Raw genomic sequence first — 25,068 nt, forward strand, 5'->3', positions numbered from 1 at the left:
TGAAGAGATCTTAGACTGATTTTTAATGAAGAGAGATGACAGGTAGAAATCATAGTTGACGAGGTGTTAAAAGAGTCATCACTTGCTGGCCATGAATCTGTGGACAAATCCCTCAGCTTTTCTCCATCTCAGTTACCAAACCCCTAAAAAGGGCAACAGGTCTTCCTCTCCAATCAGTGAAGGCTGTGATAATTCCCAAATCAGGTATGCATGAAACCGAAACTTGCTTTGTAAATATGAGGTAAGTTTACTTCTTATATTTGCCTGGATTATAGTTCTTTTCAGAGAGGTCGTCAGAACTAGTTTGGAGAATATTTCCTTTACCAACTGAGGGATATGATGTAGGGGAAGGAATGAGGAGAGTTTTCAAGTCAAGGTTTGGTCAACATCTGGATTATTTCCCCGTTACGATAGTATGTGAAGATCCTTTCAAAAATGAAAATCCAAAGGTAAAACTTCTCTCATCACGTTGGACTGAGGTAAGAGATGCAGCGCAGTGTACTTTAGTTTCCACTTGGTGTACGCTTTATATGAAATTTTAAAAAGTGAGGCTTGTTTACTTTACCTCTATAACATCTCATTCCCACATGAAAGTTTTCTGAGTCATTTTTCTCCATCTTCATAATTTTCCTCTTTATCAATGATAGACTTGGCACCATTTGTGAATAACAAGTCTACTTCAAATTTTATCTTTTTTGTATTAAAATTTTTTAATCTTAATATTTTCCTCTCATTATAACTGCTCTGTTCATTGTTCTATGATCTTGATACTTTTGGATGAAAAATTATGTGTCCGAGTTAATCTCACATCTAAGCAGCATCATTATATAATGATGATGCTAAGTTGTATGAAAAATACCTACTGGATATGCTCCATTAGTCACTGATTTTCAAACTTAAAGTTCTGTCTTTGAAAAACTCCTCTCCTCCACATTACTGACATGGCTCCTTCACTTGAAAAATGTACTGCCTGTATAAGGTGAATTTAAAAAAAGTAAAAATGCGACTATTATTTTGTTTAAGTACAAGAAAAAAGTCAGAACACATAAAAATGTATATCTTTATATAAACAATCCTGAATAGGCTTATTTTATTTTAAAATAAAAAAGGAATCCATTTTGGTTTTAGCATGTTATTTAATATAATAAAGGGAGTAGATAATTTAATTTAATGGAATTTTTTTTTTTTTTTTTTTTTTTTTTTTTGCGGTACGTGGGCCTCTCACTGTTGTGGCCTCTCCCGCTGTGGAGCACGGGCTCCGGACGCGCAGGCTCAGCGGCCATGGCTCACGGGTCTAGCCGCTCCGCGGCATGTGGGATTTTCCCGGACCGGGGCACAAACCCGTGTCCCCCAAATCGGCAGGCGGACTCTCAACCACTGCGCCACCAGGGAAGCCCAATTTCATGGAATTTAACATTGACAAATACTTAACCTCCTGAATCTACATCACATTGATGTATGTGTGAAACGAATGCATTTCCATTTTGATATCAATATTTAAATTGAGGTTCTCCTTTGTTTATCTTCAAATGGAAGGAAGATAGGTAATGCAATTACCATTGTTGCCCAAAGGCACCAATGGATTATGTCTGAGAGCAACATCCAAATATTTTCAGAGGTGAAAGGGTCAGAAGACCAATACCATATGTAACAAACAAAACCGAAAGAACGAAAGAGTAAAAGGTATGAACTGAGTAAGTGGAAGTCATTTTGAGGGAAACAGGAGTACAGCCTCTAGGGGCAATAAAGTAGCTCTTAGACACACTTAAACCAATCATTTGACAGCCATGTCAACATATGGAAAGAACAATGTTGACTTGGTTACATTAACGGTCAAGAAGAACTTGATTCATTTATTCCACATCTTTATTAGGATGTCCCCAGGTGCTGTCCTAGGTTCTATATGGTAAAGGCTAAGTTTAGGTGCTAATTAAACAATAGAGATATTCCCTAAGTTGGGCCCACTGGAGATCTGGCCCTGATCCTTTTCTGACCTCTTTTTATACTCTTCTTTACCCCAGCCCTATGATCCATGATACAGCTCCTCTAATTTTACCTGAAGGGAACTATTCAGCTTCATGCCCCTCGAACTGTCAATTTCACTACATGGGGTAATTTATTCTGTTCAAAATAGTTTCACTTTTTTTTATAATTCAGTTTTTGACCCACATGATTAAAACTGTGTGACTTAATTTCCAAATATTGGGGGCATTTTTCAAGTATCTTTTAATGATTGATTTCTAATAACTCCATTGGGATCAGGCAACTTTTTTTTTTACTATTTTGATCCTTTAAAACATTTTAAGACTTGTTTTATAACTCAGTATATGGTCTGTATTTGGAAATGTTACTATGCACTTTAAAACAATGCATATTCCAGCTTTTGTTGAATGGAATGTTCTATAAATGTCAATTAGATCAAGTTGGTTGATAGCATTGTTCAATTCTTCCATGTTCTTACTGATTTTCTATCTGTACGTTCTGTCAATTCCCGAACGATGAGCACTGAAATCACAAATTATGATTAGGCATCTTTTTACTTCTACTTTAAGTATTTGCCTTATGTATTTGAAATTTTCTTATTAGATGCATACACATTTATGATTGTTATATGTGCTTGATTCTTTCTCTTAATGAAATGACCTTCTTGATACCTGGTAACATTTCTAATTGTGAAGTTTAATTTATCTTATATTAATGTAGCCTCTCCAACTGTATTATGCTTGGTGTTGCATTGCATGTCTTTTTCCATCCTTATACTTTTAACCTATAGTGACTTCATATTTAAACTGTATTATTTACAGACAGTTATATTTGAGTTTTGTATCTCTATCTAATGTGCTATATCTGTTTTTTAATTAGGGTTTTTAGTCCATTTATATGTAATATAAATTTTAATATGGTTAGAATTAGGTTTATAGACTTGATATTTTGCTGGATAGAGAATTCTGGGTTCATTTTTTTCTTTCAGCAGTTTAAACACATTTTTCTATGTCTTCTGTTCTCCATAGTTTCTGATAAGATGTTAGAAGTAATTTTTTATTTCCTTTTCTTTGGCTGCTTTCAGATTTTAACTTTATCATTAATTTTTTTTTTACAGTATGCGGGCCTCTCACTGTTGTGGCCTCTCCCATTGTGGAGCACAGGCTCCGGACGCGCAGCCTCAGTGGCCATGGCTCATGGGCCCAGCCACTCTGCGGCATGTGGGATCTTCCCGAACTGGGGCACGAACCAGTGTCCCCTGCATGGGCAGGCAGACTCTCAACCACTGCGCCACCAGGGAAGCCCTATCATTAATTTTATTTTTAGTTTTCAGACACTGACTACAATGTACTTAGGTATGACTTTTATGCATATATCTTTTGCGGGGTGGTTCTTTGGGATTATTTGGATCTGGAATTGATGTTTTCACCAAAATGACATTATTTTTATACTTTTTATGGTTTACATGCACCTGCCCCACACACTGGTAGCTGATAAGCTAAACTAACACCATGAGAAGAAACACATAAGAAGTACCTGCTGAAATTTTAGCACTTGGTTTGATAAATGAATAGTCAAGAATTATTTACTGAACATTCAATGCATTCCTGGAATATCACACCTAAATTAGTCAGTCTGTTATTTGTGGTCTTGTTTAAGACCTTACTTTCTTTCTTGCCTTTCATTGTCTTCCTCTTAGATGATCTAATCTAGTAACAGACACAGAAAATTACCATAGTATGGTGTTTAAGAGCAGGTACTCTGTAGCCAAACTGTGTGGGTTTAAATCCTGTCTCTTCTATTAGCTATGTGATCATGACCAAAATATATAACCTTTGCGTGCTTTTGTTTTCTCTTCCATAAAATGGGGAGACTATGATTGCACTAGGGTCCTTTGAGAATTAAATAAATTAATGTTAACCATATAACTAGTTATTCCCTAATATTCTGCACATCTACTGCTTCATTTCATTGCTGATATCCCCTGTCCTGCATTTTTTTCTCTAATAGTATCAAATTAGTTGTCATTTTCCTTGTACACTATGCACTATGCTGTTTTATTCTCACACATTTCTGTTCTAGTCATTTACTCTTTCTATAACAACCTGCCCGCCCTTTGTTGATGTCCTATCACCTTTCAATATTTACTTTAGAAGTTACCCCTTTAGAAAACTGACCTTACAACGTGGAAGACTTGCCTTTCTTCTTGCTGTCATTTACATTTACACAACATATTGTGTCTGCCACCTTTTTGAGATTACAAGCTCTTTGAAGACAAAGATTATATGTTCCACCTTTGGATTCTCAGTTTCTAGCAAAATACCTTTCACATAGTAGGAACCCATCCCCCCCACCAGGTGTCTTGAAATTAACCAGTATTCAACTTAACTATAAATTGCTTAAGGTCAAAGAACATGAGGTATACTGTATGCATTATATTGGTATTCAATAAGTACAGAGTGAAATCAGTGTTTTAATATGTTATGGAAATTTATGGAATTCTAAAAGTATACTTTCATCACAGCTAACAACATTCTCAATGCTGAAAAGCTGAAGGCATTTCCTCTAAGAGCAGGAATAAGACAAGGATGCCCACTCTTGCCACTTTTTTTTTTAACAACTTTATTGGAGTATAATTGCTTTACAATGGTGTGGTAGTTTCTGCTTTATAACAAAGTGAATCAGTTATACATATACATATGTCCCCATATCTCTTCCCTCTTGTGTCTCCCTCCCTCCCTCCCACCCTCCCTATCCCACCCCTCTAGGTGGTCACAAAGCACCGAGCTGATCTCCCTGTGCTATGTGGCTGCTTCCCACTAGCTATTTTACATTTGGTAGTGTATATATGTCCATGTCACTCTCTCACTTTGTCCCACCTTACCCTTCCCCCTCCCCGTATCCTCAAGTCCATTCTCTAGTAGGTCTGTGTCTTTATTCCTGTCTTGCCCCTAGGTTCTTCAAGACCATTTTTTTTTTTAGATTCCATATGTATGTGTTAGCATATGTTATTTGTTTTTCTCTTTCTGACTTACTTCACTCTGTATGACAGACTCTAGGTCCATCCACCTCACTACAAATAACTCAATTTCGTTTCTTTTTATGGCTGAGTAATATTCCATTGTATATATGTGCCACATCTTCTTTATCCATTCATCTGTTGATGGACACTTAGGTTGCTTCCATGTCCTGGCTATTGTAGATAGAGCTGCAATGAACATTGTGGTACATGACTCTTTTTGAATTATGGTTTTCTCAGGGTATATGCCCAGTAGTGGGATTTCTGGGTCGTATGGTAGTTCTATTTGTAGTTTTTTAAGGAACCTCCATACTGTTCTCCATAGTGGCTGTATCATTTTACATTCCCACCAACAGTGCAAGAGGGTTACCTTTTCTCCACACCCTCTCCAGCATTTATTGTTTGTAGAGTTTTTGATGATGGCCATTCTCACCACTTTTATTCAACATAGTTTTGGAAATCCTAGCCATAGCAATCACAGAAGAAAAAGAAATAAAAGGAATCCAAATTGGAAAATAAGAAGTAAAATTTCTCTGTTTGTAGATGACAAGACATTATACATAAAAAATTCTAAAGATGACACCAGAAAACTACTAGATCTCATCAATGAATTTGGTAATGTTGCAGGATACAAAATTAATATACAAAAATCTGTTGTGTGTCTATACACTAACAAGGAAATAGCAGAAAGAGAAATTAAGGAAACAGTCCCATTTACCATCACATCAAAAAGAATAAAATATCTAGGAATAAACCTACCTAAGAAAGCAAAAATTCTGTACTCTGAAAACTATAAGATGTTGTTGAAAGAAATTGAAGATGACACAAACAGTTGGAAAGATATAGCATGTTCTTGGACTGGAAGAATCAATATTGTTAAAATGACTATACAACCCAAGGCAACTGATAGATTTAATGCAATCCCTATCAAATTATCAATGGCATTTTTCACAGAACTAGAAAAAAATTTTTTTAATTATATGGAAACAAAAAGATCCTTAATAGCCAAAGCAACTTGAGAAAGAAGAATGGAGCTAGAGGAATCAGGCTCCCTGACTTCAGACTATACTACAAAGCTACAGTAATCAAAACAGTATGGTACTCGCACAAAAAGAGACATATAGATCAATGGAGCAAGCTAGAAAGCCCAGAAATAAACCCACGCACCTATGGTGAATTAATGTACAACAAAGAAGAAAAGAATATTCAATGGAGAAAAGTTTCTTCAATAAGTGTTGCTGGGAAAATTGGACAGCCACATGTAAAAAATGAAATTAGAACATTCTCTAACACCATATACAAAAAAAACTCAAAATGGATTAAAGATCTAAATGTAAGACCAGATACTATAAAATTCTAAGAAGAAAACACAGGCAGGACACTCTTTGACATAAATCACAACAATATTTTTTTTTGTATCAGCCTCCGAAAGCAAAGGAAACAAAAGCAAAAATAAACAAATGGAATCTAATTAAACGTTTTTGCACAGCAAAGGAAACCATAAACAGAACAAAAAGACAACCTACTGAATGGGAGAAAATATTTGCAAATAATGCGACTGACAAGGGACTAATTTCCAAAATATACAAACAGCTCATACAACAACTCAGTAACAGAAAAACAAACAACCTAATCAAAAAATGGACAGAGGATCTAAATAGACCTTTCTCCAAAGAAGACACACAGTTGGCCAATAGGCATATGAAAAGATGTTCAACATTGCTAATTATTAGAGAAATGCAAATCAAAACTATAATGAGGTATACCTACACTGGCCAGAATGGCCATCATCAAAAAGTCTACAAATAATAAATGCTGGAGAGGGTGTGGAGGAGAAGGAAATCTTCTACACTGTTGGTGGGAATGTAAAATGGTTCAGCCACTATGGAGAACAGTATGGAGGTTCCTTAAAAAACTAAAGAATAGAGTAGCCATATGATCCAGTGATCCCACTTCTGGGCATATATCCAGAGAAAACTGTAAAATTCAAAAAGATAATGCACCCCAATGTTCATATCAGCACTGTTCACATTAGCCAAGACATGGAAGCAACCTAAATGTCCATCGACAGATGAATGGATGAAGAAGACGTGGTACATATACATGTGGAATATCACTCAGACATTAAAAAGAATGAAATAATGCTATTTGTACCAACATGGATGGACCTGGAGATTATCATACTAAGTGAAGTGAGTCAGACAGAGAAAAACAAATGTCATATGATACACCTCATGTGTGGAATCTAAAAAAATGACACAAATGAATTTATTTACAAAACAGAAATAGATTCACAGACATAGAAATTATGGTTACTAAAGAGGACAGGGTGGGATAAATTAGGAGTTTGGGATTAAAATATACACGCTAGTATATATAAACTAGATAGCCAACAAGGACGTACTGTATAGTACAGGCAACTATACTCAATATGTTGTAATAATCTATAATGGAAAAGAATCTAAAAAAGAATATATATATATGTGTGTGTGTGTGTGTGTGTGTGTGTGTGTGTATAACTGAATCACCTTGCTGTATACCTGAAACTAACACAACATTGTAAGTCAACTATATTTCAATAAAAATTGAAAAAAAATGGTACACTTTCGACATAGAAAGATAATGAAACAATCCATCCTAAAGATAGGAGTATAGACGAAATGAACTTATAAGTTCTCTTTCACCCACAATTTTCTGGTTCTGAATTGACCTTGGCAACAGGCATTTATTTCTTAGCTATAGTCAGCCTCAGATGAGGGTGGAATGCTGACTTTACATTTAACAGAAGATACTGGGTAAAATGTAGCTCATTTATCTGGGTGTTTTAATTCAGAACATTTAATTCTTTTTTTCATTTTATGTATTTATGCATACTTTAATAATTGAGGCAAGAATCATTAAAATATTTGAAGTTAACCAAGCATTTCTTTTGTTACATTATATGACAAGGTGTGTTGTGTACCTATATGAAGTTTCTCGAATTCCCAAGAGTTTGAAATAATGTCAGACATGGAGTTGAAAGTTCTGAAGGTGGCAAGACTAGAAAATATAAATGCTTCTGTGATTAATTGATTTAGGCAAAATTTGGCAAGAAGTTGTTGCCGTTTTGGGATTACCTTACAACAGTATCAGGGGGAGAAAAAAGAAAAAAGTGAGTTAACATTGTAAACTGTTGCCTGTGTACCGAGCATATTGCATACATCATCATCCGATTCTCACAGTGACCCTTGGGTATATGCTGTTTATACCTGTTCCACATCCCAGATGATACCACCAAACAAGCAAACAATGCACTAACCCACCCACCCTGAAACTCAAACTCTGGTATTCAAGCCATTAAGTTGATATTTTCAGTTCAACAAGGAGAGAGATTAAACAAATAAAAATGTTTACCCTTTAAACTATTTTGAGCTATTTATTTCTACAAGTAATAAGGAAAAATGCACTGCTAAAATGTATTTCATACCTCCTCTGTCATTTCATATGTCCCTTCCATATTTTATTTTTCTCCTTAGTACATAGCATCACTATAGCTTTAACTTGTTTACTGTCTTGTTTTCCCCACTGAAATGTAAGTTCATGAGGGTAAGAAATTTTGTCTGTTTTGTTATTATTGTATCTTTTTTCATGAAAACATTTTTATTTTTTGGTAGTCAAATTTAACAATATTTTCTTAATGATTTTATTCCCTCATTTAAGAAGGTCTTTCTTACCTCAGTACTATTCAGTAGTCTGTATTTAAAAAAAAAGATATTATAGATTTTTAATCCTTATTCTATAGTTTATATAAACATATAAAATAATCTATTTTACTTTATCCCTTGAGTATTTACTTTTATCCTTCAGATAGCTGGGAAGTGAATAGGCTACCTTCATGATATACAATTTGAAATCCTACATTTATTGTATTCTAAATTCCAAATAATTGTGGGGCATTCCTGGATGCTCTATTTCAGCACATAGCCTTCAGCCTGCTGCCTGTTTTGCAAATGAAATCTTACTGGGACACAGTTCCATCTATTCATATACTATTTTCTAAGGCTGCTTTCCTACTACAAGGCAGAGTTGAGTAATTGCAACAGAGATTGACTGTCCCGCAAAGCTTAAAATATTTACTATTTGACCATTTAAAGAAAAAGTTTACCAACTGCTCTGTTGCATTTTAGAGATGTTTTGATCTGTTCCTGAATCAATGTTATGCTGTTCTAATTTAATTAATATAGCTTCCTGATGTGTTTTGCTCTGCAACGGCATAAATTCCTCAGTCCAGCACCAATATTTCTTTTTAAAAAATGTCAGAGCTTTTCCTGTGGATTTTTATCTTCCAAAGGCATTTAGAATCACTTTCTCAAGCTTCATTGAAAAATCTTGTCTGGATTTTGAGTATGATTGTATTGAATTTGTGGATTTTTCAAATGTGAAATTAAAAAAAAAATGGCATGTTCCCAATGTGTATAATCTCCTCATCCATGAAAATGATATATATTTACTTTTATTTAGGTCTTTGCTTATATCTTTTTAGTATTGCTTGGAAGCTTTTCTGCAAAAGGACTGAGCTAACTTTTTGTTAGGTTTATTCTTAGGAACTCTATAATTCAGGCTGCCATTTAAAAGAACTGCCTTTTTGACTATAATGCTTTTCTGGTTGATTCTCCTAGATTTTCTAAGAGAAACACCATATTATCAGACCATAATGATAGTTTTGCCCTTTTCCCACACAGTAACTATACCTCTTATTTATTTTTCTTGACTTACTACTAAGGCTTCAGAGCAGTGATGCACAATAATGACTATAGCCAGGAATCCTTACTTTTGTCCTGATTTTAATAAAATGTTTCCAGTAATTTATCACTTAGTACATTTTATCAAGGGAGTTTTGTTCTAAATTCTTTTGTGACTTTTATTAGAGTAAGTATATGTTGCCTTGATAACTAATGTTTTTCAGCATATATTGAGTAATCATATATAATATTTCTCCTTTAACTTGTCATTATATTAAATTACATTAATATATTTTCTAAAGTTGAATTTCTCTGTGGTTGAATCAAAACTCCCAGGTTTTGTTATGTGATACCCTTTATTTTTAAAAAGTTCAAGGATATGTGCTAATATTGCCTGTTGTAATTGTAAATTTTGAAATTTTTCTCTGGTTTTCAATCAGTTCTTACTTTATATATTCTGAAGTTATGTTGTCATGTGCATTAAGTTCATGATTGATATGCCTTAATTGGTTATATATTTTATCAATATGAAATATCCATATTTGAGTGTTTTAATTCTTTTTGCTTTCAAGTCTCTCTCTTTTTGAATTAGAACTTCGTATTCTTTTTTTCTGAGCTCTTCATTCCGTTTCTATTTGTCTGAAGTACATATCTTCCAAATGAGATAGATTTTGCTTTTATGACCAATCTGTAAAACTGTTACTTTAAACTGTGTAATGAAGCCATTTAGTTATTATGATTACTAATATGTTTGGACTTTTTTTTTTTTTTTTTTTTTTTTTTTTTGCTGTACGCGGGCCTCTCACTGCTGTGGCCTCTCCCGTTGAGGAGCACAGGCTCCGGACACACAGGCTCCGCGGCCATGGCTTGCGGGCCCAGCCGCTCCGCGGCATGTGGGATCTTCCGGGATCGGGGCACGAACCCGTGTCCCCTGCATCGGCAGGCGGACTCTCAACCACTGCGCCACCAGGGAAGCCCTGTTTGGACTTATTTTGTACATTTTTATACTCTTTCTGTCCTCTTCCCTGCATGTTGAATTATTCAACTTTTTATGGTACTTTCTTTTCTCTAGTAGTTTGGGAGTGACAAATCTTATTTCTAGAACTTCTAGTAGATATTCTTACTACTGACAACTATATTTAAATACTTTCTACTACTATCTAGAGTTAATCAGTAAGGCTTAGCAATTTAATGGTATTCCTCAATCATAATATCTCTAAATGTATTTATTTTAAAAATCCAAATTTCTATCATTTCTTTTGTCTTTAAAGATATCACATAGCTTCAGAGATTTTCTTTTATATCACATTATTAAGTGATTTTAGATTTTTATCCTGTGTTTTTTCTGGTTTCTTTTCATTTGTACAGTTTTCTTCCAGAAATAGGAAATTTGGGCTGCCCCTATAGGTATTGTGTGTGTATGTGAGAAATGATTAAATACCTTAGCTCTGTGCCATCAAAATTCCTGGCAAAGCTTTTTGTTTATTAACTACTTTTGTTTATTAACTACACAACTGTAGGCACCAAGAGCTGTAGAGAGCCTTTAAGGTTATCACATTCAATCTTAATAAACCAATTCACTTAATAATAAATTCACTCACCAAGTATTTTTGAGTACTTATTATGTTTTGAGAACTATAGTTGGTGCCAGGGAGATAAAGATGAACAAATAAGACATGTTTTCCAACTGAGAAGGCTCACATTCTAGTGGGTGAAGAGGTATAGACACACACAGATGTTGTGTAAGGAGGTCAGGAGAGCATTCCAGGAGGAGCCCTGTCTGAGGAGGTGCTCTCTGGCTGACTCTTAGACCATTTGCTTTCCCTCAACCACTGCAGTAACGTCTGCGTGAGTATCAGCAGTGCACATCTGGACAGCATCACCTGTTAGAAAATGTATTCCTATTGAGCCCAAACCCACCTTCCAAACTCTTCCATCATTGGTCTAGATGTTGCCCTCTAGAGCTCATCAAAATATTCATGTGTTGACCTTCATTTGGTGGTCATTTAGATGTCTGGGACAAAGTCTTTTCCTTCTATAATTAAGCATTCTAAATTTTATATATTTCTTCCTCATCTCTCTTAAATTGCTGCTCTCAAGTAAATCAATATGGCCCTTAAACTATCCTTTCCAAATCCTTTCCAAATAAAATACTGCAGATGTACTCAACTTTTGAAAAAGTGCAATGGGAGTATCATCTTTAACCAGAGAAAACACTTGTGCTTATGCAGGATAAGATCACATTAACATGCTGTGGTTGTATCACATTTTTTCACTTAAATGATGAGTTAACAATGAGTCTTTTTTCTAAATAAGATGCCAAAGAGGTATTAAATCTCACAGCATTAAATACATTAAAAATACAAAGAGAAAAATAATGATGTTAAAATGAAATAATAGTACTTACTTTATATGGGCTCGGATGTGAGGTTAGGACTGTCAAATATACTGTACATGGTCAGAGTCAAGAAGTCTTATGTGCTTGCTAGAGCTGGAACGTGGCATTGGTTCTAAGTTTGCAGTAGTTCACTTTGGCTTATATTAAAATTGCTGTGAACTAAAATCCCTACACAGATATTGATATAAATGGCTGCAAAGTTAGATATACTGATTCCTCATTCCAGAATATAGTTCATTTTATTGCTTCCTGTTTGATCATGTAATTCAAAAGCTTATCTGGCCCACCTGGTTTTCTGCCATCTGCAGAGCTGCCAGTTATGCTTTTTGATGGTCTGGCAAGGAATTCTTCCAAGCCCAAGGATGATACAGTCTCCTTTTTCTGCTCAACATTTATTTTGAATTGCTTTTTGCTCAATATCAGTTATATACCATTTACTTTTCAGAAGGTTCATCAGATGATTTTCTCATCAAATAGTTCACTAATATCTCATGGCATCATTATAATACTACCTTCAATATATAAAACATTAGATTGCCCAAAGTGGACATGCTACTGAATCATAAACATAGAGAGCAATGGCATCTGGTTTGTTAAGCAATTTTTAGTCATGTTGAGTCAAACTTCTTTAACAGGAAGGTAAGCAATAGTATTGCAGAAAGAGGGAAGAATATAAGCACAGGAGTGGAAGAAGGAGTTGAATAGAAAGTGTAACGATTAGTAGGAATTTTGGAGTGACTGCAATTGACTGAAGGAACTTGTGTGGAGATGGATGAAGCTGGGAAGGTTAGCAGGAGTTGGGCATTGTGTACCATGTTGGGGGGTTTGGACTTGACTTATCCCAGAGTATTTCACATGTTTCTATAGTTTTATGGTAAGATCCTGAAAATTATATTTTCAAAATTTGATTAAAAGCCAAAATTGAAATCTTCTAAATGGAAGGTCTCTCCAGTAGATAAGAAAAGAATCCACTAGGTTATGCTCCTCAAGTTCCCCAAATACGATCCAGCCTTGCTGCTGTATCTCTAGGTGTTGAGTAGCTGAATTTTCGATACTGTACTATCATTTCTATCCTTTCACTTGAGCTGGTATGTGAAAGCCATAAAAATAAGTAATTTAAAATCAAGTTTGGTAAAGAATTTCTAATGAAAAATTAGAATAAGGACTATTGAAGATTATGGATTGAGAATTCATTTTACCCATATTCAAATAGTTTCTATTGATGTTTTCAATATTTCAAAATATACCCTAATTCACAAAGAGAATTTATCATTTGAAAGATTTTTAAGAATGTTTACAGTTGGGCAAGAAATATAGGATTTTTCCAAGACAGTAATTAGAACATGAAGTTTACCTTTGAATATTTAAAAGAAAACCATGGGTTACAGCCACTCTAAATTTTAATTTACTAAATGTTAACAAACATTTCTAAGGGAAAAAATATTCTCCTGACTTCTAAAATACTGCAGTTATAGTTTATACTCAAGTTCACATATGAATTTCTATTAAACCTACATATTTTAAGCACTACCTTTTCAAAACTTAAAATTTCTCCTATTATTTAAAAATTTTTTATAATCCATTATCAACAGAATCTTTAAATAAATATACTTTATATACATACTTTATTAAAGTATGTATATAAAGCATACATATAAAGTATTTGTACATATACTTGTTAAAGTGCATATATACTTTTATATGGGATATATATCTACATATCTATATATATATACCCTCAGAAGAAAATAGCAAAAATAGCCACAAGTAAAAATGAAATTTGAAATAGCTTTGGAAGTGCTTCGCAACATCCTTTTTTAAATTGTGGTAAAAGCATCATGATGTGTACATGTAATTAAAATATTTAGAAAAGAATTTGGTTTGCTTAGTTTCAGCATGCATTGCTAATACCACAAGTTAATAAAAATTATGTTTTTTTATAGTGATATTATTTTTGTTTTTTTATAGAAGAGGTAGTTCTTTTTTTTTGATAGAACAGGTGATGGATGTTTTCCTTTGGGAGGTTATATTTTATACGTATGTAACATTTCAAATAACAAAATATTCATTTAAAAAAATGTAAGTAGTTTTCAAATAATAGTGTTCAAATAGTTAATATGGGTTTCTAAAATAGATTAGAGCCTTAAAATAAGGACAACTGATCCATTAAAAGTTTTTACAGGCACAAATAGTAAAATTTCACACGCATCTGGAACCACTGTTACATTCTCATCACTAATTGCTCATTTTTTAAATAAAGTCATCTCCAAATCTGCTTGGGAGGATGAGCCTCTTGCAAAAACAGAAGGGGAAAGAAAACAGTTAAATAAAATAAACATCAGTGTCATTTTCACTGAAGTAGATTTCACACAAAAGCAACACAAGGCAACTGCTGACAGTATCTTTTAAACAGCCGGATGACATCTGCAAAGCCTGAAGATTGGAAAATATATACTTATATCAAATGTATTTATAAAAACCCGTTCTGAGGTTTTTGAGCAAGAAGTTCAATCTCCCTTTTCCCCCCAAAGTATGTATGCATGGCGTATATGCTAACTTACTGAATTCATACTTCATGCAATTCCAGTTTATTAAAGAGGTTAAAAATTTATAAAACTCTGATGGGATATGGTTTTAATGCTTCATCACACTACCCATCATTTGCTTTTCAATCTAGATCAGAATGATCTTTCCCACTTCCCTGCAATCACCTACCTACACAGCTAATATTTTTTGAATACTCTCTTGAGAGTCTATCTGGAACTTGGCCAGCCTCATACGGCTGTAGAGGACCACCAGCTCGAAGTGCTTCTGCCACAACTTGTGTATCCTTCTTTGCAGCTGACAGAACTAAAGGGAAGAGGGAGGGGAAAAAACACAAGTCAGAGTAGGAGAGGAAATTAATGGCAGTGTTCAAGAAGAATGATGGAGGGAAATATAGAAAGCAGTCAATAGCCCATTCTGCACTGTACGGGCCTGACAGGAATTTCACAGTCTCTTGATTTTTCAGCCCACTCATGTGCATTCATCAGAAACCAGTCACATCTGGCCGCCAGGATGGGGGGTTAATTTTCTCTAAATGCCTCAGCAGTTTTGTTCTAGCTGAGGCAAACTCTGTGACTGCAAAGCTGATGAGTAAAATATTTCTACTTCACCCAGTTTAACTCAAAACCGATAGCCTCGGGACATATTGAACCTTTCTTTAAAAAATAATCTTTCGAAGCTTTTTTGAATGGCACATCAGGTCAAGCCAAAGTTTAAAAATGCAACTTTGAGACTTTGATGGACACCATCGCTTCTTTTTCTCCTCACAAACCCTTACCAGCGTTTGGCAATGTGTGCTTTAGAGCATGACAGAACTAAAGAGAATTAACTTAGCCACCAACTGCTGAGGGAGAACAATAACAGGGAAGAACTTTCCAGCTCGAACTCCCTATTAATCCACCTCCCTCTGACTATGCGACATAGGAATATCTCACTGCACTAAAGTACAGTGGACACGACGCTTAGAAGTGACATTTTAAATATGGAATCTAAACACAGAAAGAAAGATTTCTCCTGTGAGAAATTTCTCTATCTTTTGGAACTTTAATCTAAAACCAACCAAACAAACAAAAAACACAGTAGAATTGTTATCAAGGCAATATACATTTGTACTTCAACAGCTAGCATAGCTGTACCATACGGAATTGTTATAATTAGGTTATTTTCAAAGAAATAAGCTTCATCAAAATTAACGGAAAAAACCATATTAAAAACTTTTTCCCATAATATATTCTGTTACTGAAACCGCTTTTATTTTTTGGTAATGTGGATAATTGTTTATGTTGATTTCTTTTGAGCTGTATTTTGCAGAATGAAAAGATAAACACCAAAAAATTTCAGATCAAATATTTCTTCATAACAATAAAAACATGTCACATTAAAAAGGCTATTTTATGTTCTATTTATTGTTTTGGGTACTGGTTACATTTAAGGGATCCTTTGCAAAACTTCATCAAACACTGCACATGTGACTTGTGAACTTTTCTGTATGCATGTTTCAATAAACAGTTTACTTAAAAGTAACCATTTTAAAAATAGCTACCTGGTGTTGCATGTGAATTGTTTACCATCATTATCTTCATTATGCATTGAAATGAGCAACACATAGGTATCTATGTAAACCCACAGAAAAATAAAGCCTCTATTCTTGGTTAATTTATTAACTTAGGATGAAAAAATAACCTTGAAACTATAGATATTTCAGCTTGCTAAATGCCGAAATACATTACCTGAAATTAGTTTACGGGCATTTCAGATAATTTAGGCTAATGAATTAAACAGTAAATCACTTTTTGAAGAGGAAAATCTGTCAATATTTTTTTCTGTAATATTTTAATATTTATTTAAATAAAATATTTTAATAATTTTAATATAATATTAAAATTTTTTCTGCCAGCTCTGACAGCCAATAGGGGGAGAGTGTGCTGTATCTTGACATATTCATTAAGACACTAGAACACTTTACTCAAAGCATTATATTTTTATTACGATATACACAAGTATGACAAAAGACAAATAAGAGGAAGATGAGTTCTAGTAGAATTCCTAAAAGTGAAGATAATTTTTTTTTTTTACAAGTGGACGTTCTTCAATGTGTGGAAGGTTTTACAAGTGGGAGCTCATCAACCAAAGTGAATTGGATGATAATATTTCCCACACCCACATCTTAATTGAGGAGAAACTGTTGTATACAGTAAGTCAATTTTATTCACTTTTCTGTGTTCTAGCTTGAGGTAGCCACAAAGGCCTTAAATTAGTCCATATATAAGTGTTAACTGAAGCTACTTAAGTAGAAAATTTCCTTAGGTATCAACTAAGAAAGAGTAATATCTCAAAAAACTTAAAAAATATCTATAGCTAATAAGCCTCTAGAAAAAGATAAACCAGGAAAGAGAATAACTGAAGGCATTCTTAAAGAGAAGAATCAGAATCCAATAAAAGTCATATGTACACGTATACGGATGCACATTAAAGACAATAAGATGATCAACAATATATATGGGGAAATATTTAAGAACCCAGGAGTACAGTTAATTTAAGAGTTGGTCATGAAGACAACTCTCTTAGGAAAGTAGTTATGATAAAAGCCCAATTATAAGATGTCAGGAGACAGTGATCACTCAATAAATACTTATTGATATTAACTCAATAAAGTGAACTGGTAAAATTTTAGTGTCAAAAGTGAAGAAGTGAATAAGACGTTCAGGAACGTACGAATTAATGGAAGAAGAGAAAAATAAACCAAGTAAATGCAAGACATAAAAATATAGAAAGGGAAAATTAAAGAAAGAGAGAGAGAGAGTTATGAGTGGAAAAATCCTTCAACTGGATGCAGAATTTAGGTTGGAACCAAAGTAAATGAAATGGTTTTTGATCTCTTTGACTTCAATTAACCCAGTGTTTCTGGAATGAAACATTCCAATGATTACATTCCTGAAGCATAATCATTTCCTGGAACGATTACATTCCTGCCCTCTCACTCAGATTTTAGGGAAGGTGAGGTGAGATGAGGAAGGAAGTGGTAGAGAAACAAAAAAGGACAGAGAGGGACACAAACATACTGAGTGGGAGGTTAGAAAGGGCATTCCTTGCCGTGTATTCAGAAGTAAGAATGGAATTGAGAGCCGTTGGAATTGAAACGAACTGGGCTGCTGCTTAGCCCCAGGCAAGTATTTCAAGAATTTTGGAAGAGAATAGAATATTCTCATAGAAATCGAAGGAGGAGCAATGTTAGAGCAGGAGGAGTCATTTTGGAAAAAGATCCCCAACTTCACTGCCCTTGATTTTGTAAACAAAAAGAGGAAGTGAGGATCTTCAACTGTGTCAGGAAAGTGGAATCAGGAAACAGCTGGTATGTAATCTGAGCCATTTAAAATGGCAAAAAGGGAGGAAGAGTTTGCTGACAATGGTTTCTGACTGGTTTGAATTTATAGCACATTTGGTAAGCTTGGCTCTAATACTTGCTTTGTGAGCTCTTTGCTGAAGGAAGCCCAAAGATGGAATTCATTGATACTTCTTTTGAGATAACGATTGCTACGTACGTACTTATTCATGAAGAGGAAAACTAGTCAATGTCCATTTTGACATGGTGTATTGAGATACAGCTGGCGATCTTGTGTCATTGTGAGCATTATATATAACGCACACTTGTGAGCATGGCATACAATATACAACATACGTTTCTACATTTGGTAAAAATACCTTCTGGTTAAATTTGATTAGGCTCTTGAAATTTATTAACATTTTAAAGCTTGATACTCTTTGACAGTAAAACAGAATAAATGAATATTGTCACAAGAATGAGTCTCCATTTTCTTGTTTTAATACACTATATTATATGGATTCTGTTTTTAATCCAAGTTACTTTGCCGACATAAATTCATGACATCTGCTAACTCCTACGTATCACAGAAACCTGGCTTTAATGTTAAATGTTATAATGCATATATTACAACACACAAAACCTCTAATTAAATGGGTTTACATGCATGTAAAAACACAATATGCTAAGAATAAAGTAACACTATTTGATATTCCAGTTACAGGTTTCAAAATAATTAGGACTAGCCATAATCAAGTCAGCACCAAAATATCATCTTATACCATTCTCATGTTCTTAGCATAGAATTAGAAATTTCAAAGCACCACCTTTTCAGGTATTTTCCAGGGTTAGGCTGGAGCATAAAATGTCTTGTTTTCATTATGGAGGCCAAGAGAATAAAGTAAAGCCTTGCTATGCCTAACCCAAAGGGGACAGTTGGGACACACTGTGAAAAGAGTGAAGTAGTGTTGAAGTGTTTGTTATTTAATATCAGAGAAAACAAAATATACATAAGTGTGATTTTAAAAATATGCCCTCAAATTATTTGATAATTCTTCCCTTTAAGAAATTAAGCAGAATTCTCTTCCCTTTGATTATGGGATGGACTTAGTGACTCTCTTGTACTGAACAGAATATGGCAGAAGATAGTGTGCTACTTCCAGGAAACACACACACACACACACACACACACACACACACACTCAGAGCTGTGGCTTCTGTCCTGGGTTTTCTCTCTCTCTCATCCTGTCAGATCATTTGATCTGGGGAGCCAGCTCCCATGTTGTATGAGCAGCTCTGTGGAAAGACCCACGTGGTGAGGAACTGAAGCTTTTTGTTTTGCCAACAGCTCTGTGAGTGATCTTGGTAGCAGATTCTCCAGCCTGCTCAGATGACTGCACCCTGTCCAATAACTTGATTGCAATCTTGTGGGAGACCCTGAGCCAAAACCACCTAGCTAAGCAGCTCTTCATTCTTGACCCTCAGAAACTTCTTGAGAAAGTGAATGTTTATCGGTTTAAGCTGCTAACTTTTGGCACAATTTGTTATGCAACAATAGTTACCAATAGGTTCTTGCATCTATGTTCATCAGTGATATTGGTCTGTAGTTTTCTTTCTTTGTGACATCCTTGTCTGGTTTTGGTATCAGGGTGATGATGGCCTCGTAGAATGAGTTTGGGAGTGTTCCTCCCTCTGCTATATTTTGGAAGAGTTTGAGAAGGATAGGTGTTAGCTCTTCTCTAAATGTTTGATAGAATTCGCCTGTTGAGCCATCTGGTCCTGGGCTTTTGTTTGTTGGAAGATTTTTAATCACAGTTTCAATTTCAGTGCTTGTGATTGGTCTAACGATAGGTTCTTAACTCTCCTTCTCTCCTTTCACTTTGCCTAGCAAGGAAATAATTTACCATCCATATTTTCTGAGTGCAAAGTAAAAGTGCTCTCCTAATTTGTTGCTTGGTTTAAGACTGAAACTAATTTATTAGTAATAAGAGGTTGATTAATAAATACTTATTTTTTATAAAGTACTTAAAAATTAATTAATTAGTTTATTTTTGGCTGCGTTGGGTCTTTGTTGCTGTGCGTGGGTTTTCTCTAGTTGCAGCGAGTGGGGGCTGCTCTTCATTGAGGTGCGCGGGCTTCTCATCACAGTGGTTTCTCTTGTTGCAAAGCATGGGCTCTAGGCAGGTGGGCTTCAGTCGTTGTGGTTCGCGAGCTCAGTAGTTGTGGCTCACGGGCTCTAGAGCACAGGCTCAGTAGGTGTGGCGCATGGGCTTAATTGCTCCGTGGCATGTGGGATCTTCCCAGACCAGGGCTCAAACCCGTGTCCCCTGCATTAGCAGGCTGATTCTTAACCACTGCACCACCAGGGAAGTGCCAATAAATACTTATTGATTGATGAAATGGTTTGTATCATCCAGGAGCTCATTATTTTAACTGAAGACAGTACAGAGGAACTATAATTTAATAATCCCAGAAATTTAAAAATGTTTCATTATCCACAAATATTTTCATGTACTAACTACATCAATATAGTAAAGAAAAAAAATCATTCCCAAAAGACGTTGATATGAATCAACACTGAACAAAAACAATCAACAATGAAAAACTTATTGTGGCAAACTAGCAAGGAACAGAGAAAATTTCTTTAACCTGATAAAGGGTATAAACAAAAAACTTCCAACAAACAGTTTACAAAGTAGAGATACTTTGGAAACATTCCCATGAGTGTCAAGGCAAAATAAGTAAGGATATCAGGAATCAATACCTCTGTTTAAAATTTTACTGGCCAAAGCAATAAGAAGATAAAAGAAAAAAGGATAGGTATAAGAGGAAGAATATCTACAGAGAAAATTTAAGAAACTCTACAAGCCAATAATAGGAGGTAATGAGAGTTTAGGAACATTTTTCCTGCAAGAGTAGCATTGAAAAAAATCAGTAACATAAAAAAAATTAGTTTTGTAATTTAAGAATCCCATTCATAATCACAATGTAAAATGTAAGATACCTAGGTTTTAATCTATTAAAGAATATGTAGGTTTTATAGAGAAAATTAAAAAACATTTTTGAAAAATATAAAATAAGGACTGAATAAATGGAGAGATATAACATGTCCACATACTGGAAGAGAGGATCATGGTCATGCATGTCAACTTTTCACAAAGTAGTCTACAATCTCATTGGGGCTCATGAAACTTGATCTAAAATTCATACGGAAGAACAAAGGACTGGGAACACCTAAGACAATTGTGAAATAGGAGAATAAGCTCAAGGAATTTGCCATGCAATATATAAAACTTGTCTCAAAGCTGTAGGAACTAAGAGCAATATCAGCCTTGGAAGGGATAAACAACGGTTGATCAGAAAAGAGAGCTGAACAACACAGACACTCATATAAAATACAGAAATTTGAAATATGACAAAGGTAGCATTTAAATCAGTGGAGAAAGGATGGCATAATTGGTTTACCCTATACAAGGACCCAACACAAAATTAGATCCTTAACTCATGATATACACTAATAAAAACAAGGTAGATTAAAATGAGGAAAGCTAAATTTTAAGATTTTTGTATGAAACTATGACAGACTAACTTTATGACTTTCAGAAGGGGAAGGATTTTTTAAACTAAATATTAAAATAATAAATTCTAATGGAAAGAATTGACAAATTTAATTACATTCAAATTTTTTTAAAAACTTAGACTAACAAAATAAGCCACAGGCTTAGAGAAAATATTAATAACACAGCTGACAAGGATTAATTTCTTTAACATAGAAATAGCCCCTAGAAATCAATAAAAGAAACAATACAAACGCACCAGAAAAATGGGCAAATGATACAAATAGGCAATACACTGAAAAGGAGAGTTACCTGGTCTATAAACACTTGAAAACATGTTCAACCTCTAATGGAGTACAAATATATATACCTCACACTCATCAGATTGGCAAATATTAAAAAAAACCCAGCAGTCCACACCAATTGTTGGTAAAGATGTGAAAAAACCCTGAACATTCGTATACTGTTCAAATTTGTTTATAATTTGATACAAAGACTTTAAAGAGCAATTTGCCATTATGTATTGAAATTGCAGGCATATTTTTCCTTTGATCCAGAAATCATACTTAAATATACAAATTCTAGAACAGTGGTTCTCAAAACCAGAAGGATCAGTATCACCCCAGAGCTTGTTAGGAAAACAGCCATTCAGACCCACTGAATTGGAAATTTCTGGTGCCCAGCAATTGGTGTTTTAACAAGCCCTACAAGTGATGTAACACATGCTGAAGTCTGAGAGATATTCCTTTTGAAACGGTCATAATATGTTCTCAAGGAAACAAAATAATGTTCATTTATAGCATTACTTGCAGTAATGAAAATTTGGAAACAATCTGTCTACACTTGGGTAATGAAAAAATATATTGTGGTATGTTCCTACCCTAAATCCTAGCATTTAAAATAAATATACTAAAATTGCAAGTGATATACATAGTACAACACTTATATAAATAAAAAGAAAACGAATAGTTATTTTAAATTAATTACTATATAAACATAGTATTAAAAACACAGATGAAATGATAAACACTAAAAAAAAGGCTAGTGGTTAACTCTGAGAAAGAAGGGGGAAAATAATATTAGGAATGGGCAGATAGAGGGTTCTGAGTGCATCTATCTATACTGGTTTAATCGTCCAAAGCAAATATGTCAAATGTCAAGATTTACAAAACTGGTAAAGGTACACAAAAATTTGTCATTAACCTTTATGTCATTTGTCATTAACACATATAGCTTACACATAACTCTGTAACTTACTGTATATTTAATTGATAGCCCATAGGCTAAGCTGACATCTCTGTAGGAAAGGTATCCTCTATATATTATGACTTGGAATTACTTTTAGATAATTTATTATAGTCTGGGTTTTTTAAAAAGTATCCTATTACACTGACCATCTGCTAACATACAAGAGTTTTTTTTTTTGTAATACAAGATTTTTGTTATGTATCTCCTAAATGTGATCTTACCCATAATAAAAGAACTACTCAAAATATTTGAGTTTACATCAATAAGGAAAGTATTACTACTTCTAGACACTTCATAAATTGCTAAAAATTTTGGTATTTTTCTCCACACTGCTCACATATTTAATACAGTTGTTGAGTAGTAACCTTATAACTTATTTCCTACTAAATTAGAAGACGTACGTAACCTATTTTCATGAGAATTTAAATTTGCTAGAATTAGAGGAGGATTGGTGGTACATCCATTTGAAAAAGTATACGGATACATAAACTGATTAATGGTGCTTTGGAGAAAGCCAAATTAGTCCTCAGACAACTGACTTTTTGCGTGTGTGATTTAAATTTTCTAAAATTATCAAATCATGAGATCGGATCCCTAATAAGAATAATGGCAATAACATTTTCATGTCAGCCACGTTGATACCATGAAGACACTTTGCTAAGTGAAAGTTTTAAAAGGCAAAACAGATATCAACAACATATTAATCTAAATAAACAGAATATTTTGTAAGCTTATACATACATTGTATGTTACTGTGTTGGAGCAATAGTAGACTAGTGTGTTTTTTCTTTAAGAAGATTCCTTAAATTGCTCTCTGTGCATTACAGAACATAAATATCATTGCAAACATGCTTTAGATAAAATTAAATCATTTTTAGAGACATATGGTGCCAAAAATTAACTCCCCAAAGACATAATTTAACTGGCTTTTGCAATTTAGGAACCCTGCAAAAAAGAAAGGGAACATTTCAAGGAAATGAGAAATGTCCTTATAATGAATTTCTGCTTATAAGAATCAGACATAACAACAGTCTTTTTAATTAAAATACAAATACCGTATGTATAGTGATCTGAAAATGAACTATAAATTGTTTTGCCAGGAAACAAAGACCAGTCAGTACTGAAAACACAGACGCCCCTTGAAATACAAAGGTAATACTTGGCAGGACCAATAACTCATAGACAGCAAAGTTCTTTATCTATGAATAATGATTTGTCCATTATTAGACATGTTTTCAATGCAACTGCTGAAGATTTGACTATATGAGACAGATCTTTAAACAATACCTCATTTATACTTTTTGGAAGAAAAATATCCTTATAAAAACTGGATGGTAGTTTAAAAGAACAGAGAATTTTTCTGCATACACAAGAAAAATCCATTAGATGCACCATTCAAACAGGAAATTAATAGAATCACTGCAATAAACAACCCTCATCAATGCAACATGTAGGACAAATATGAGAGGTGTGGAACATTCCACATTCTTGAAGCAAAAATCACTTCCCAGTACACTGGGGTGGGAACTGGGAGTGAGGGTGTGGTGCTGGAGATGTGTGACATTTGTTAGAGGTTACGGGATTTCTGAAGGAAGTATCTGTGTATGCATGGATTAACTCACCACAGGTATCTGAAAATTTCATAGTACATCTGATGTGACTGCTAGTGAGCTTGAGAATTTCATAGGTGAGAAGCCTGCAGCCTAAGAGTAGAAATATTATGAAGATTTTTTACTGTGGGAGAAAATTAAAGCATTTCAGATAATCTCCTTGTGTTTCTTACCTATAAACATAGTCAAACAGTCTAACTGTAGAAGCAGCTCTAAGAAAAAATGACGTGTATTTGACAAAGAAGAGAAAAAATCCTATATTCTGCAGATTTGCATTTGTACCTTAGGTAATCCAATTAAAATCATACTTAAAGCTTTGAAACAGCATGATAAAGGAAATAACAGTATTTTCTTATAGGAACATATTTTAGGTGATTAATAGAAACAGACATATAGTCATACATTTGCACGAGACTATTAAAATAATGATTATAATTTCTGACCTGCTTGTTATAAGGTTCCATATGCTGAAAGCATACTGCCTTTTTCTGTTTCTGACAGATAAATAAAACTGATAAGTGAAGATATGTGCATGCAATTTTAATGCAACAGACTGATGTGAAGTGCAGCTCACAAGGCAAATAGCATAAGCCCCATCAGTTCTGTTTATTGTAATAAACCAAACAATGGCAATTACAAACTACTCCACAGATTTTTGGCACGGCA

At 34.2% G+C, this 25,068-nt stretch overlaps 1 protein-coding gene across 1 annotated transcript in view; it reads right to left on the reverse strand.

The window, feature by feature from the left end:
• Window positions 1–25,068, reverse strand: part of CCDC178 (coiled-coil domain containing 178) — a gene marked incomplete at both ends in the record, with an annotated part of 366,144 nt that overhangs the window by 21,792 nt on the left and 319,284 nt on the right. The window contains 2 exons of the mRNA XM_082640606.1: window positions 13,124–13,206; window positions 14,841–14,971. Of these exons, the coding sequence (XP_082496732.1) occupies window positions 13,124–13,206; window positions 14,841–14,971 (214 nt within the window). The remainder of the gene's footprint in view (window positions 1–13,123; window positions 13,207–14,840; window positions 14,972–25,068) is intronic.

The sequence above is a fragment of the Mesoplodon mirus genome (assembly GCF_964341445.2).
Source record: "Mesoplodon mirus genome assembly, chromosome: 13".
Taxonomy (NCBI): domain Eukaryota; kingdom Metazoa; phylum Chordata; class Mammalia; order Artiodactyla; family Ziphiidae; genus Mesoplodon; species Mesoplodon mirus.